At 43.9% G+C, this 16,996-nt stretch overlaps 1 protein-coding gene across 1 annotated transcript in view; it reads right to left on the bottom strand.

Moving 5' to 3' along the window:
- Positions 1 to 12,258: 12,258 nt before the first annotated feature.
- The window catches only part of rcl1 (RNA terminal phosphate cyclase-like 1), a 28,281-nt gene continuing 23,543 nt past the window's right edge, over positions 12,259 to 16,996 (bottom strand). Inside the window, exon 9 of the mRNA XM_060846284.1 lies at positions 12,259 to 16,099. Within this exon, the coding sequence (XP_060702267.1) occupies positions 15,952 to 16,099 (148 nt within the window). The 3' untranslated portion in view covers positions 12,259 to 15,951. The remainder of the gene's footprint in view (positions 16,100 to 16,996) is intronic.

Here is a 16,996-nt window from a genome sequence, read left to right as displayed (position 1 = left end):
GACCAGTGGTTTTCAACAGGGGTCAGTATTGGGGCCACTGTTGTTTGTAATATACATAAATGATCTGGAAGAGGGCACTGTTGGTATGATCAGCAAGTTTGCAGATGACACAAAGATTGCTGGAGTAGCAGAAAGCATCAGGGACTGTCAAAGAATACAGGAGGATATAGATAGACTGGAGAGTTGGGCGGAAAAGTGGCAGATGGCTTTCAATCCAGACAAATGTGAGGTGATGCATTTAGGTAAGTCTAATTCTAGAGCAAATTATACAACGAATGGAAGAACCATGGGAAACAGTTGATGGGCAGAGAGATCTGGGAGTGCAGGTCCATTGTAGCCTGAAGGTTGCTGCACAGATGGATAAAGTGGTCAAGAAGGCATATAGTTTGGTTGCCTTCATTGGACAGAGTATTGAGTATAAGAGCTGGCAAGTCATGTTAAACTTGGACAAGATATTGGTTCAGCCGCATTTAGAATACTGTGTACAGTTCTGGTGGCCACACTACCAAAAGGATGTGGTCACTTTGGAAAGGGTGCAGAGAAGGTTTACGAGGATGTTGCCTGGTATGGAAGATGCTAGCTATGAAGAGGGGTTGAGTAGGTTAGGTTTATTTTCACTAGAAAAAAGGAGATTGAGGCGGTACCTGATTGAGGTTTACAAAATCATGAAGGGTATAGACAGGGTAGGTAGAGACATGCTTTTTCCCAGGGTGAAGGATTCAGTAACGAGAGGTCATGCTTTCAAGGTGAGAGGTGGAAAGTTTAAGGGGGATGCATGCGGCAAGTACTTCACAAAGAGGGTAGTGGGCATTTGGAACATGTTGCCAGCAGAGGCGGTAGAGACAGGCACGGTAGATTCATTTAAGAAACGTCTTGACATATGCGTGAGTAGGTGGAGAGCAGAGGGATACGAGCACTTTGGAATTGACCAACAGGTTTAGACAGTACATTTGGATTGGAAAATGTGTTGCTAGAAAAGCACAGCAGGTCAGGCAGCATCCAAGGAGCAGGAGAATTGACCTTTCAGGCAGAAGCTCTTCTTCAGGAATGAAGAAGGTGTGCCAAGCAGGCTAAGATAAAGGTAGGGAGGAGCGTTGGGAATGCGATAGGTGGACAGAGGTTAAGGTGAGGGTGATAGGCCGGAGAGGGGTTGGGGGCGGAGAGGTCGGGAAGAAGATTGCAAGTCAAGAAGGCGGTGCTGAGTCCAAGGGTTGGGACTAAGATAAGGTGAGGGGAGGGGAAATGAGGAAGCTGGAGAAATCTGCATTCATCCCTTGTAGTTGAAGGGTTCCTAGGCAGAAGATGAGGCGCTCTTCCTCCAGGCGTCATGTTGCCATGATCGGGCGATGGAGGAGGCCAAGGACCTGCATGTCCTTGGCAGAGTGGGAGGGGGAGTTAAAGTGTTCAGCCACGGGGCGGTTGGGTTGGTTGATGCGGGTGTCCCAGAGGTGTTCTCTGAAACGTTCCGCAAGTAGGCGGCCTGTCTCCCAAATGTAGAGGAGACCACATCGGGTGCAGCGGATGCAGAAAATTGTGTGTGTGGAGGTGCAGGTGAATTTGTGACGGATATGGAAGGATCCCTTGGAGCCTTGGACGGAAGTGAGGGGGGAGGTGTGGGCACAAGTTTTGCATTTCTTGCGGTTGCAGGGGAAGGTGCTGGGAGTGGAGGTTGGGTTGGTGGGGGGTGTGGACCTGACGAGGGAGTCGCGGAGGGAGTGGTCTTTCCGGAACGCTGATAGGGGAGGGGAGGGAAATATATCCTTGGTGGTGGGGTCTGTTTGGAGGCGGAAATGACGACGGATGATACGATGTATGTGGAGGTTGGTGGGGTGGTAAGTGAGGACCAGTGGGGTTCTGTCCTGCTGGTGATTGGAGGGGCGGGGTTCAAGGGCAGAGGAGCAGGAAGTGGAGGAGATGCGGTGGAAAGCATCGTCAACCATGTCTGAGGGGAAGTTGCGGTCTTTGATGAAGGAGGCCATCTGGGTTGTTCGGAATTAGACAATAGACAATAGATGCAGGAGTAGGCTATTCTGCCCTTTGAGCCTGCACCACCATTCAATATGATCATGGCTGATCATCCTTAATCAGTATCCTGTTCCTTCCTTATCTCCATAAACCCTTGATTCCACTATCCTTGAGAGCTCGATCCAACTCTTTCTTAAATGAATCCAGAGACTGGGCCTCCACTGCCCTCTGGGGCAGAGCATTCCACACAGCCACCACTCTCTGGGTGAAGAAGTTTCTCCTCATCTCTGTCCTAAATGGTCTACTTCGTATTTTTAAGCTGTGTCCTCTGGTTCGGCGCTCACCCATCAGTGGAAACATGTTTCCTGCCTCCAGAGTATCCAATCCTTTAATAATCTTATATGTTTCAATCAGATCCCCTCTCAGTCTTCTAAACTCAAGGGTTTACAAGCCCAGTCGCCTTCAATCTTTCAGCGTACGGTAGTCCCGCCATTCCAAGAATTGACTTCGTGAACGTACGCTGCACTGCCTCAATAGCCAGAATGTCTTTCCTCAGATTTGGAGACCAGAACTGCACAAAATACTCCAGGTGGTGGTCTCACCAGGGCCATGTACAGTTGCAGAAGAACCTCTTTGCTTCTATACTCAATCCCTCTTCTTATGAAGGCCAGCATGCTATTAGCCTTCTTCACTACTTGTTGTACCTGCATGCTTACCTTCATTGGAATTGGTCCTCATGGGAGCAGATGCGGCAGAAGCGAAGGAATTGGGAATATGGAATGGTGTTTTTACAGGGGGCAGGGTGGGAGGAGGTGTAATCTAGATAGCTGTTGGAGTCGGTCGGTTTATAGGAAATGTCCATGTTGAGTCGGTCACCCGAGATAGAAATGGGGAGGTCTAGGAAGGGGAGGGAGGAATCTGAGATGGTCCAGGTAAATTTGAGGTTGGGGTGGAAGGTGTTAGTAAAGTGGATGAACTGTTCAACCTCCTCGTGGGAGCATGAGGGAGCGCCGATACAGTCATCGATGTAGCGGAGGAAAAGGTGGGGGGTGGTGCCAGTGTAGCTGTGGAAGATGGATTGTTCCACATATCTGACGAAGAGGCAGGCATAGCTGGGTCCCATGTGGGTGCCATAGCTACACCTTTGGTTTGGAGGAACTGGGAGGATTGGAAAGAGAAGTTGTTCAGAGTGAGGACCAGTTCAGTCAATCGAAGGAGGGTGTCTGTGGAAAGGTTCTGGTTGGGTTGGCAGGAAAGGAAGAAGCTGAGGGCTTAGAGGCTTTCGTGATGGGGGTGGAGATGTATATGGACTGGATGTCCATGGTGAAAATAAGGTGTTGGGGGCTGGGGAAGCGAAAATCATGGAGGAGGTGGAGGGCGTGGGTGGACTAAAAGGGACAGGACCGTGTCAAGGTATACAGAGATGAGTTCGGTGGGGTAGGAGCAGGCTGAGACAATGGGTCGGCCGAGGCAGTCAGGTTTGTGGATTTTAGGCAGGAGGTAGAAACGGGCGGTGCGGGGTCGTGGGACTATGAGGTTGGAGGTGGTGGACGGGAGATCCCCTGAGGTGGTGAGGTTATGGATGGTCTGGGAGATGATGGTTTGGCGGTGGGAGGTGGGGTCATGGTCAAGGGGGTAGTAGGAGGAGGCGTAGACGTCCATCACGCATCACGAAGGACTCAAAGCCCTCCGCTTCTTCCTTTCCCGCCGTACCAACCAGTACCCTCCTTCGACTGACTGAACTGGTCCTCACTCTGAACAACTTCTCTTTCCAATCCTCCCACTTACTCCAAACCAAACGAGTAGCCATGGGCACCCGCATGGGACCCAGTATGCCTGCCTCTTTGTCGGATATGTGGAACAGTCCATCTTCCGCAGTTACACTGGCACCAACCCTCCCAATTTTTCTCTGCTACATCGATGACTGTATCGGCGCTACCTTGTGCTCCCACGAGGAGGTTGAACAGTTCATCCACTTTACTAACACCTTCCACCCCGACCTCAAATTTACCTGGACCGTCTCAGACTCCTCCCTCCCCTTCCTAGACCGCTCCATTTCTATCTCGGGCGACCAACTCAACACAGACATTTACTATAAACCGACTGACTCCAACAGCTGCCTAGGTTACACATCCTCCCACCTGGCCCCCTGTAAAAATGCCATCCCATATTCCCAATTCCTTCGCCGCATCTGCCCCCAGGAGGACCAATTCCAATACTGAACAACCTGGATGGCCATCTTCTTCAAAGACCACAATTTCCCCTCAGACGTGGTTGACGATGCTCTCCACCTCATCTCCTCCATTTCCCGCCCCTCCAATCGCTACCAGGACAGAACCCCACTGGTCCTCACCTATCACCCCACCAACCTCCAGGTACGTTGTATCATCCTTCGTCATTTCCACCACCTCCAAACAGACCCCACCAAGGATATATTTCCCTCCCCTCCCCTATCAGCATTCCGGAAAGACCACTCCCTCTGCGACTCCTTCATCAGGTCCACATCCCCCACCAACCCAACCTCCACTCTCAGCATCTTCCCCTGCAACCGCAAGAAATGCAACACTTGTGCCTACACTTCCCTCCAAGGCCCCGAGGGATCCTTCCATATCCGTCACAAATTCATCAGCACCTCCACACACATCATTTATTGCATTCGCTGCGGCCTCCTCCACATTGGGGAGACAGGCTGCCTACTTGCGGAACGTTTCAGAGATCACCTCTGGGACACCCAGACCAACCAATCCAACTGGCCCGTGGCTGAACACTTCAACTCCCCCTCCCACTCTGCCAAGGACATGCAGGTCCTTGGCCTCCTCCATCGTCATGACGCCTGGAGGAAGAGCGCCTCATCTTCCGCCTAGGAACCCTCCAACCACAAGGAATGAATGCAGATTTCTCCAGCTTCCTCATTTCCCCTCCCCCACCTTATCTCAGTCCCAACCCTCGAACTCAGCACTGCCTTCCTAACCTGCAATCTTCTTCCCAACCTCTCCACCCCCACCCCCACTCCGGCCTATCACCCTCATCTTAACCTCCTTCCACCTATCGCATTTCCAACGCCCCTCCCCCAAGTCCCTCCTCCCTACCTTTTATCTTAGCCCGCTTGGCACACCTTCCCCATTCCTGAAGAAGAGCTTATGCCCGAAATGTTGATTCTCCTGCTTTTTGGATGCTGCCTGACCTGTTGCGCTTTTCCAGCAACACATTTTTTAGCTCTGATCTCCAGCATCTGCAGTCCTTTCTCCTAGCACATTTGGTTTGGCTCAGGTTTGAAGGGCCGAAGGGCCTGTTCCTGGGCTGTAAATTTTCTTTGTTCTTTGTACAAACCTCAGTACATCTCACAAACTGATTCTTTTCGGATCTCCACCTTTAACAGCTAATGAATATTTGAACACTAAATTGAAATTAACTTTATGGTGTATGTTTTTAAAAACAAGATAATGAATCGAATAATGAAAGACACCCCATTATGAGCATGCAGTTGAATCAGAATTTTGCAATTCGATTAGATTTTTAGGTTAATTCTAGGACCCTAAAAAGTAGCTGCAGATATGATGGATGCATTGGTTGTAATTTTCCAAAAATCCTTGGGTCTGGAGAAGAGTAAGGATTGGAAAACTGCTAATGTGACATCCCTGTTCACAAACTGGAGGTAAAAAGTGGGTAGCTATAGGCTGATTAGCCTAACGTATGTTGTTGAGAAAAGTATTTGAACCCATTATTGAGGATGCAATAGCAGGACATTTGGAAAATCATAATCTAATTGAGTGCAGTAATCATGACTTCATGAAGAGGAAACCACATCTGATCAGTTTTATTAATTTTTAAAGGAAATTTCAACCAGAGTGGGTACAGGGAAACTGGTAGATGCATTGTATTTGGAATTCCAGAAGACATTCTCAAGGCAGGAAACAGCAAGGCTTGGGGGGGGGGGGGGAAGGCGAGAGGTGTAAGGAGTTAGTTCTCAGGTCAGTGATCTTTATCCAGTGGGGTTTCACAGGTATCAGTGCTGGAACCGCAACTATATACAATATCAAGGACTTGGAGGAAGGAGGTGAATGCACTGTAACCAAATTTGTATATGACTCAAAAATAGTGGGAAACGCATGCTGTGAAAGGGGTACGAATAGTTTAGAGAGAGATGTTGATAGGTTAAGTCAGTGGGCAAATGGAGCATAATATGGAAAAAAGGGAAATGTTCATTTTGGATGGAAGAGCAGGTCGGCAGCCCAAAGCCAGCAACCAGTGGCTCACTGCAAAGCAGGGTCAATGATCCAGACCGGAGCGTGGCAGCAGCCAGCAGTCAGACCACATGGGTGCCTCCTGCGCTGTCTGCTGCAGAGACCCCTTGGAGAAAGACTGCAATGGCTGTCTTTCTAACTTTGTGGGCGGCACAGTGGCTTAGTGGGCGGCACGGTGGTTAGCACTGCTGCCTCACAGTGCTTGAGACCCGGGTTCAATTCCCAACTCAGGCGACTGACTGTGTGGAGTTTGCACATTCTCCCCGTGTCTGCATGGGTTTCCTCCGAGTGCTCCGGTTTCCTCCCACAGTCCAAAGATGTGCGGGTCAGGTGAATTGGCCATGCTAAATTGCCCGTAGTGTTAGGTAAGGGGTAAATGTAGGGGTATGGGTGGGTTGCGCTTCGGCGGGTTGTTGTGGACTTGTTGGGCTGAAGGGCCTGTTTCCACACTGTAAGTAATCTAATCTAATCTTATTTTTATGGCCCACACTGTGTATAACTGTAATGTAACATAGTTTTCATTTCTATTTTGCAACTAACGAATACACCTAGGTATGCTGTACCGAAGATAGCACTGTGTTGGCGACACTGTTACACTGACTAATCTGTAATGCTGTACCGAGGTACTTTGCACTACCTTAGTAGCCACATACACAGATGACAAACAACATGAATTCGACTGGGACAACACTACTATTATAGGGCAAGCCAAACAGAGAACAGCCAGGGAATTCCTAGAGGCATGGCACTCATCCAGATTCTATCAATAAACACATCGACCTGGACCCAATATACCAGCCACTGCAGCGGACAGCAACTGGCAACCGGAAGCGGCAGAGACAAGCCACTATAAATGCCGAAGGAAACATCACAGAAGCGCTTCACAGGAGGCTCCCAAGCACTGAGGACGTCACCTAGACAGGGGACGAAACGTTTGCAACAAAAACTCCCAGCTCGGCGAACAGAACCACAACAACGAGCACCCGAGCTAAAAATCTTCTCTCAAACTTTGAATAAGTGGCAACTTTAAACTTATCATGGTACTCATTTCAGTACATGACAGTAAAGTTAATTCATTCAAGATCAGAATATTATTTAATAGGCAAAATCTGCAGAAAACTGCACCACAAAGAGAGACTTGGGGGGAGTCATGTACAAACCACAAACATCTAGCACATAGAGGCAGCAGGCAATCAGAAAGGCTAATGGAATGTTGGCCCTTATTTTACTGGGATTGGAGTATAAAAGTCTTACTGCAACTGTACAAGGAGCTGGTGAGACTACATCTGGAAAACCGAGCGCAGCTTTGCTCCCCTTATTTAAGGGGAGATATCATTGTATTGAAGGCAATTTAAAGGTTGAGTAGGATGATGCCTGGTTTGGAGGAATTGTCTGATGAGCAAATACTAGACAGATTGAGACTGTTCACTGTAGCTTGAAAGAATCAGGTGAACTTTATTGAAACATACAGGATTTTTCAGGGATTTGACAGGATAAATGATAGAACATAGAACATAGAACAATACAGCACAGAACAGGCCCTTCGGCCCACGATGTTGTGCCGAACATCTATCCTAGATTAAGCACCCATCCATGTACCTATCCAATTGCCACTTAAAGGTCGTCAATGATTCTGACTCTACCCAGAGAGTGGTGGGGGCATGGAATGCGCTGCCCGTGGGAGTGGTAAAGAACCCATCCCTGACATCTCCCCGATACCTTCCACCCTTCACCTTAAATTTATGTCCCCTTGTAACACTCTGTTGTACCCGGGGAAAAAATTTCTGACTGTCTACTCTATCTATTCCTCTGATCATCTTATAAACCTCTATCAAGTCACCCCTCATCCTTCGCCGTTCCAACGAGAAAAGGCCGAGAACTCTCAACCTATCCTCGTACGACCTATTCTCCATTCCAGGCAACATCCTGGTAAATCTTCTCTGCACCCTCTCCAAAGCTTCCACATCTTTCCTAAAGTGAGGCGACCAGAACTGCATACAGTACTCCAAATGTGGCCTAACCAAAGTCCTGTACAGCTGCAACATCACTTCACGATTCTTGAATTCAATCCCTCTGCTAATGAACGCTAATACACCATAGGCCTTCTTACAAGCTCTATCCACCTGAGTGGCAACTTTCAAAGATCTATGTACATAGACCCCAAGATCCCTCTGTTCCTCCACCTGACTAAGAACTCTACCGTTAACCCTGTATTCCGCATTCTTATTTGTTCTTCCAAAATGGACAACCTCACACTTGGCAGGGTTGAACTCCATCTGCCACTCCTCAGCCCAGCTCTGCATCATATCTAAGTCCCTTTGCAGCCGACAACAGCCCTCCTCACTCTCCACAACTCCACCAATCTTCGTGTCATCTGCAAATTTACTGACCCACCCTTCGACTCCCTCATCCAAGTCATTAATAAAAATTACAAACAGCACAGGACCCAGAACTGATCCCTGCGGAACTCCAATTGTAACTGGGCTCCAGGCTGAATATTTACCATCTACCACCACTCTTTGACTTCGACCGGTTAGCCAGTTTTCTATCCAATTGGCCAAATTTCCCTCTATCCCATGCCTCCTGACTTTCCGCATAAGCCTACCATGGAGAACCTTATCAAATGCCTTACTAAAATCCATGTACACTACATCCACTGCTCTACCCTCATCCACATGCTTGGTCACCTCCTCAAAGAATTCAATAAGACTTGTAAGGCAAGATCTACCCTTCACAAATCCGTGCTGGCTGTCCCTAATCAAGCAGTGTCTTTCCAGATACTCATAAATCCTATCCCTCAGTACCCTTTCCATTACTTTGCCTACCACAGAAGTAAGACTAACTGGCCTGTAATTCTGGGGTTATCCCTATTCCCTTTTTTGAACAGGGGCACAACATTCGCTACTCTCCAGTCCCCTGGTACCACCCCCGTTGACAGTGAAGACGAAAAGATCATTGCCAACGGTACTGCAATTTCCTCTCTTGCTTCCCACATAATCCTAGGATATATCCCGTCAGGCCCAGGGGACTTGTCTATCCTCAAGTTGCTCAAAATGTCCAACACATCTTCCTTCCTAACAAGTATCTCTTCTAGCTTACCAGTTCGTTTCACACTCTCCTCTTCAACAATACGGTCCCTCTCGTTTGTAAATACTGAAGAAAAGTACTCATTCAAGACCTCGCCTATCTCTTCCGACTCAATACACAATCTCCCACTACTGTCCTTGATCGGACCTACCCTCGTTCTCGTCATTCTCATGTTTCTCACATACGCATAAAATGCCTTGGGGTTATCCTTGATCTTATCCGCCAAGGATTTTTCATGCCATCTCTTAGCTCTCCTAATCCCTTTCTTCAGGTCCCTTCTGGCTATCCTGTATCCCTCCACTGCTCTGTCCGAACCCTGTTTCCTCAACCTTATGTAAGCCTCCTTCTTCCTCTTTACTAGACATTCAACCTTCCTCGTCAACCAAGGCTCCCTCACCTGACCATTTCTTTCCTGCCTGATAGGTACATACATATCAAGGACACGTCGTATCTGCTCCTTGAAAAAGTTCCACATTTCCACCACACCCTTCCCTGACAGCCTATGCTCCCAACTTATGCTCCTCAAATCCTGTCTTACAGCATCGTAATTTCCCTTCCCCCAATTGTAAAATCTACCCTGTTGTGCGCACCTATCTCTCTCCATAACCAAGGTAAAAGTCACAGAATTGTGGTCACCATTGCCAAAATATTCACCCACTAACAAGCCCATCACTTGTCCCGGTTCATTACCGAGTACCAAATCCAATATGGCCTCCCCTCTGGTTGGACAATCTACATACTGAGTTAGAAAAGCTTCCTGGACACACTGCACAAACACTGCCCCATCCAATCTACTTGATCTAAAGAGCTTCCAATCAATATTTGGGAAGTTGAAGTCGCCCATGACTACGACCCTGTGACTTCTGCACCTTTCCAAAAATCTGTTTCCCAATCTGTTTCTCCACATCTCTGCTGCTATTGGGGGGCCTATAGTAAACACCCAACAAGGTGACTGCACCTTTCCTATTTCTGACTTCAGCCCATACTACCTCCAAAGGCAGATCCCCCTCAAACTTCCTTTCTGCAGCCGTTATACCATTTCTAATTAGCAATGCCAACCCCCCCTCATCTTACTGAAACATGTGTAACCAGGAACCTCCTTCTGATGATGAGAGCGTGTTTCTCCTCAGAGAGTCGTGGACCAGGTGGCATAGTCGCAGAATAAAGAGGTGCCAATCGAAGAATTTCTTCCCTCAGATGGTTGAGTGTCTTCAGATCTCCTTACCACAGAGAGTTGTGGGGGGCAAAGTTCATATCCATATTTAGGATTGAGATAGATACAATTCCTGATTGTAGGGTTATGGGGAAAGGGCAGGAAAGTGGATGTTAGGAATATCAGATCAGCCACAAAATGTTGAATGGCAGAGTAGGCTTCCTACTTGTTATTGCCTTTTGGTCTTTATCACTGATTCAATTAGAAAAACAAAATAAGTGTGTTGAGACAATCAAGTAGAACAATTTAGAAACTGATTTTGAATTTAAACCTTAATTCAATTTGATGAGATAAACAAGACAATTAAATTGATGTCAAAATATTTGGGAAATATAAATTAATGAAAATGGATTTTAATACTTCAATAAAATTAAGATTACAGCTAAATACAAATTGAGGAAAATGAGTTCAAAGTAAAACATGAATTTTTAAAAAGGAATTTGAAGGTGGCATAGAATGGTAAATACTGAATGTTCAGGAAAAGAGATTAGACCACAAATAAAATAATTGGATTGTTTAAAAAGCTAGAAAAGAACTTCAATTTAAAAAGTGTTAGTGGTTTGTAGCCAATGGTACATGCTGCAATATTGTAATAAAGAAAATGCAGCAGTTTATTTGCACATAAAGGACCCACAAATAACTGTGATAATAGCCATGAGTGCTAAGTGTTACCTGAGGATTGAATTCCAGATAGGACAACAGGAAGAATTCTGATTGAAGGGTCCCTGCACTGGAAACAGTAACTGCTTCACTTTCCTCAGATGCTGCCAGGCCTGCTGAGTTTTTCCAGCAATATCTGTTTTTGCATGTTTCAGATTGCTAGCATCCATAGTCCTCTGAAACACAGCACATTGAACAATGCAGTTCATCCTCAGCACCTATTAGGAAACAGTGAGGTCTGCAGATACTGGAGATGAGCGTTGAGAGTGTGTTGCTGGAAAATCACAGCAGGTCAGGCAGCATCTGAGCAGGAAAATCATCGTTTCGGGCTGGACCCTTCATCAGGAATGAGCATTTCTGATGAAAGGCTCCAACCCATAACGTCGATTTTCCAGCGACACACTCTCAGTACTTATTATCTTAGGTAACACAATCAAGTCTCTAGAATGGAATTTGAAATTATGCTCTTCTGACTCAAAGTGAGAAGCTTCTAATGAGTCAGAAGTAGCACTTTAGATTTAAATGGAAATATATTTGAATTGGTCAACACAATCAACATTTGAAATCGAAACACAGAAACAAGAGTTGGCCATTCAGGCCCTCTAGCCTGTCCCCTCAATCATTTCAATCACATCAGATAAATAAACTTAATTTAGGAAAAGTACATGATGAACTGAACATAAAGTTTAGAATGGATCAACACAATTATACAGTTTTTGTATCTTAAGCATTATCACCTTTAGAACCATAATTCAAATTCTTTCTAGGAACTTGTAATCAAATATGCACTATAGCAAAAGGGAAATAATTACCAAAAGGGAAATCTGACTGTGTTAAGTCAGACTTTGCTGAATATACGCTTGAAGCAGATTTTAGTTTCATGAGATCAACTCTGGCATGAAGGTTATCCTATGAGAGGCTGAGTCAAAGGGGCACACATTCTAGAGTTTAGAAAAATAAGCATGACCTTGTCAGAAATAATACCACTTTTGTCATTTTAGTCAAAAGCTTTACGTAGGTAAGAATTCACACCATTCACTGATTGAAGTTGGGAATTTTATTACAGGCATTTTACTATAAAATGGCACAATGAACAATATAAATGGAACAACACTGACTAAAATGAAGAAAGTATTAAAATCTAACTTCTGTATTATTAAAAAAGTACACAAGTGACAAACCATTAGAACACGGTCGTTCACACAAATGAACAGCAACTTTAAGAAAGTTCTTTTCCCAACAAATATTACCTTACGTTGAACTATCTTTAAAATTTTTTTAAAAACATCAAGTCGTACAAAAGCAATATGTAACTTAGAATTCATGTAGCATCCTTCACACATCTTTTCATGAGGGCGAGAAGTTATGTTACACTTGCATAAAGTTCTGTTTAGACCTTATCTTGAATGCTGTGTTCAATCCTGGATACTGCATCTCCATTTGCATAAGGCTATGGCTCAACATTATGTCAGACTGTATCCAATACTGGACACAGCATCCAGTCAGAATACAATGGCCTAAAAAAGCATTCTGAAGACTCACCAGAATGATTCCAAAATTTAATTTATGAGCAGAGGTTGAATAGATTTATATTGAGTATAGTAGTTTAAGGAGTGTCAGAGAAATTTGCCCAACAGGTTAGTGATCACAAAACACAGCTCGAAGTGAAACTGACAAATAGTTTATTGCAAGCGATATCACTGGAGGAGAAATCAAATTCTCTGTGCAGACTGTCAGTTCTGTCTCAGCTAGTCAGTTTTCTCCTCCAGTGATATCACTTGCAATAAACTGTGTGTCAATTTCCCTTCGAGCTGTGTTTTGTGATCTCTAATCTATTGGGCAAATTTCTCCGACAAGGAGTAATCTAAGTGTTTAAGATAAAGGATTTAAAAGAGACAAAGAGAGAAATTATTTACCCTCATAGGAGGATTACATACAAAAAAAAAAGGCATAATCTTGAATTAGATCTGAGTCATTCAGAAATGCCTGCAGATGCTGGAAACCAAATTCTAGATTAGAGTGGTGCTGGAAAAGCACAGTAGTTCAGGCAACATCTGAGGAGCAGGAAAATCTACGTTTCGGGCAAAAGAATATTCCTGATAAATATGTGCTGAAAATGTGTTGCTGGAAAAGCGTAGCAGGTCAGGCAGCATCCAAGGAACAGGAGATTCGACGTTTCGGGCATTCCTGTACATTCCTGAAGAAGGGCTTTTGCCCGAAACGTCGATTTTCCTGCTCCTCGGATGCTGCCTGAACTACTGTGCTTTTCCAGCACCACTCTAATCTAGGATCATTCAGAAATGATGTCAGTTAACACATTTTCACAGAGTAGTGTACATCTGCAACACATCCAAACTAACAGCATAAGTTTGATCAGCTTTTGTTCGGTAAGGATATTAAAGCATGCAGAAATAAGGAGAGTTAAAAAATAAGTAAAGGTCAGCCTTGATTTAATTGAACTGCAAACATGTTGGAAGGATTGACCGGCCTATTCCTGTTCCTACCCATTTCTACAGGATGTCTGAGAAGGTTTTTACAGCAATCTCTGAACTGCAATTATTTTTCTAACACCGGGAAATAAAACACCCAATTTGCAGGCAGCAAGCTACTCCCCAAAACAGCAAAGAGAGAATGATCACATAACATTAGTTGGCACATATTTATGCAGGAGAAAGTGAGGTCTGCAGATGCTGGAGATCAGAGCTGAAAATGTGTTGCTGGAAAAGGGACATGTACATTCCTGAAGAAGGGCTTATGCCCGAAACGTCGAATCTCCTGTTCCTTGGATGCTGCCTGACCTGCTGCGCTTTTCCAGCAACACATTTTCAGCACATATTTATGCAGCAAAGGACATTCTTTGCTCTTATTCAAAATTGGCATGGTATCTTTCAATCGTACCCGAGGTTTGAGTGAGTGGGGGCCGAGCTGGACAACAGAAGACATTGAAGGAGATAGGTCTTCGTTTAAAGTCTTAACCGAAAGGCAATACCTCCAATAGTGCAGCACTCAATCAGTACAGTATCAAAATGCCTGTCTAAATTGTGAAATCAAGTCTCTGGATTGGGGTTTGAAATCAAAAGCCTTTTGATTCAGAAACAACAATGTTCAAGCTGAGCCAAAACTACAATGATCAACTATTTAAAATTGCAGGTTTGCATGCCTAAAGTACGACTTTTTAGACAGTGGAATCTCCCCATTGTGAACTCCTCCTATTTGCTGGGAAGGGACAGATGCAGGTGAACCAGTAACTTAATGATCTAATGACTGGGTTCTGGGTGGGACAGGACAGGGGAATGCCCAGTTATTCTCTTGGCCAGACTGCTGCAGAATCACGCAGAAACGATTCCTCTAAGAATTAACAGTTCATTTCTTTGCTGTATTTGAGGGCTGGAAAATGTACTGTAAAAAGATAACGCACATCTCAAATCTAGTGTAGAGTACATGGGGCGTAAAAAAAGGTTCAAATTTAAGACAGCCTGGAAAAAGTGATTTTATGCTAGATTTTACATGTTGGGAGTTTGAGGATGTAAGCAACAGAATAGATATGGGGGGGGGGGGGGGGGGTGGAAGGAGGAGGAGGTTGCAGAAAGAGATCTAGTGGATATGGTATGTTTAGATTTTCAGAACACTTATGGTAAGGTTTCAAACAAGACCTAGGGAAACAAAATTAGAGCTCAGAGGATGGGAGGAATATATTGGCACAGATAGAGAACTGGTCACAGATAGAGAACTGGTCACAGATAGAGAACTGGTCACAGATAGAGAACTGGTCACAGATAGGAACAACGTGTAGGAATAAATGGTTCTTTTTCAGGTTCTGTGGTACTGCAAAGATCAATGTTTGGGCATGGCTATTTACAATATTTATCCATGATTTGAATATCAGGATTAAATGTAATATTTCAAGCTAGTAGATAACAAAACTAAGGAGTGGGCATAACTTGGCATATAAAATACAATGTGGAGAAACTGGGGTTATCCAGTTTTAAGAAAAATAATCTATTTCTTATTAGAAAGCAGCTGGGAAATATCCAACTTCAAAGGGACAGATATGTCCTTGTATGAGTCATTGCATTAACATGTAGGCAAATGTTATGTTGGCTTTTATTACAATAGAGTTTGTGTACATGAGTAAATATGTCCTTTTGCAATTACTTGCAGCCTTAACTAGATCACAGCTGAACCATTGTTTGGTCTCCTCACCGAAGGAGATAGATACTTGCCATAGAGGGAGTGCAAAGGTTCATCAAGTAATTCCTGAAATTGACAAACTGTCATTGAAGATGATTCAATAGAATAAGCCTATATTCTCTGTAGTTTAGAATAACAGGTGCTCTCATTCAAACATAATTCTTACAAGGACTGACATGGTTGATGCAGAAGGATTCTTCTGCAGTTGAGGTGCACGTGGAACCAGCGAACAGAGGCTCAGAACAAGGGACAGGCCCTTAGGAGTGAGACGAGAAATTATTTTCAGAGGGAGTGGTAAAGTGTTGCAATTCTCTGCACCAGAATGCAGTCATTCAGTATGTTCAAGACTGAAGTTGATTAATTTCTATGTTAGAAACATTAGTTTCTTCTTAGACACCAATAAACTTGCATTGAGCACTCACTTTCAGTATTAGCCAAATGACAAAAGAATGCAAGTTATAGATTATAAATGGTGTGTTCTTGTGAAACATCGGTTTTCATGCACAAAATTCCAAAGATACAATTTTTTGAGGGAAGTTTTAAATATACAACGAACGATGCCAAACACATTCAGATGCAACAGTAGTCTTCCTACGTGACGGTCTTGTTGATGTTAGAAAAGCCAACACCAATGCAAGTCATTAACACTTTATCTCCACCTTTCTGTTCTTCCATGGGCTGGGCTTCAATTTTGAAGATTATTCGGAAGTAACTTTTCAGATGCCGCAGAAACTCAATCCTTTAAAAAAATAAAAATAGTACACATTTTCAGGAAATGCGAAATGCAGTATAACTACCATTTCATTATTTCACTCAAAATACCCAACAGATATCATGCTCTCAGAACAAACACTTTCTAGATTACACAAATGCAAATCACAGCATTAAGATTGCGCACTAAATAAGAGAAACTACAACATTCAGTATTAAAGTAATGTAAACTTTCAGCTTCTATTACTTTTTATAAATATACTAAATAAAATTATTGTGAAAAGTTGTGTTCATTCAATTCGATAGAAAAAGCTACTGAAAGGTGTAATTAATGCATTTTATAGCAATTAGTTGTAAATGCCAAAATGAGTTCATAGAATAAAACCAAACCCATCTAAGTTGTCTGTGGTCAAAAAATAAATAAAATCTCCATGAGGACAACCTGTGGCAGCTGCTAATAAAAAAGGTTCCAATAGCAAAGAAATAGTAAGGTGCAAACACACTACTTCAAAACAAAAATACTATAGGTCAGAATAGATTACATCTGTTCAAATATTCAAATCATCTATGCAAAAACAAAGTTTGCTGCAAAATAGGGATGTCCTACATACAATAAAATACACATCAGCATACAAAGTAAAAGCCTTCATTAAAACTGAGGGCGAGGGAAACAAAATCTACAGGCAGTCATATTGCATAATGCACCAAGATAAAGTGGCACCCCATAATTTGCATATTTATGTATTGGTTTCAAATTGAGACAGTGAATGAAAAAATATTTGAGGAAAGTTAGTAATATACATTGCATGGGCAAAACAATTCACAATATTGTAACTCATTCTGTTCCCCAATGCCTTTAAAATCAAACTTACTGAACTAACCAATGCTACAGAAACTCTCATCTCGGGATTCACAGCTTGCTCTG

This window comes from Hemiscyllium ocellatum, chromosome 2, assembly GCF_020745735.1.
Source record: "Hemiscyllium ocellatum isolate sHemOce1 chromosome 2, sHemOce1.pat.X.cur, whole genome shotgun sequence".
NCBI lineage: Eukaryota > Metazoa > Chordata > Chondrichthyes > Orectolobiformes > Hemiscylliidae > Hemiscyllium > Hemiscyllium ocellatum.
This window is presented reverse-complemented; position numbering and strand designations above follow the sequence as displayed.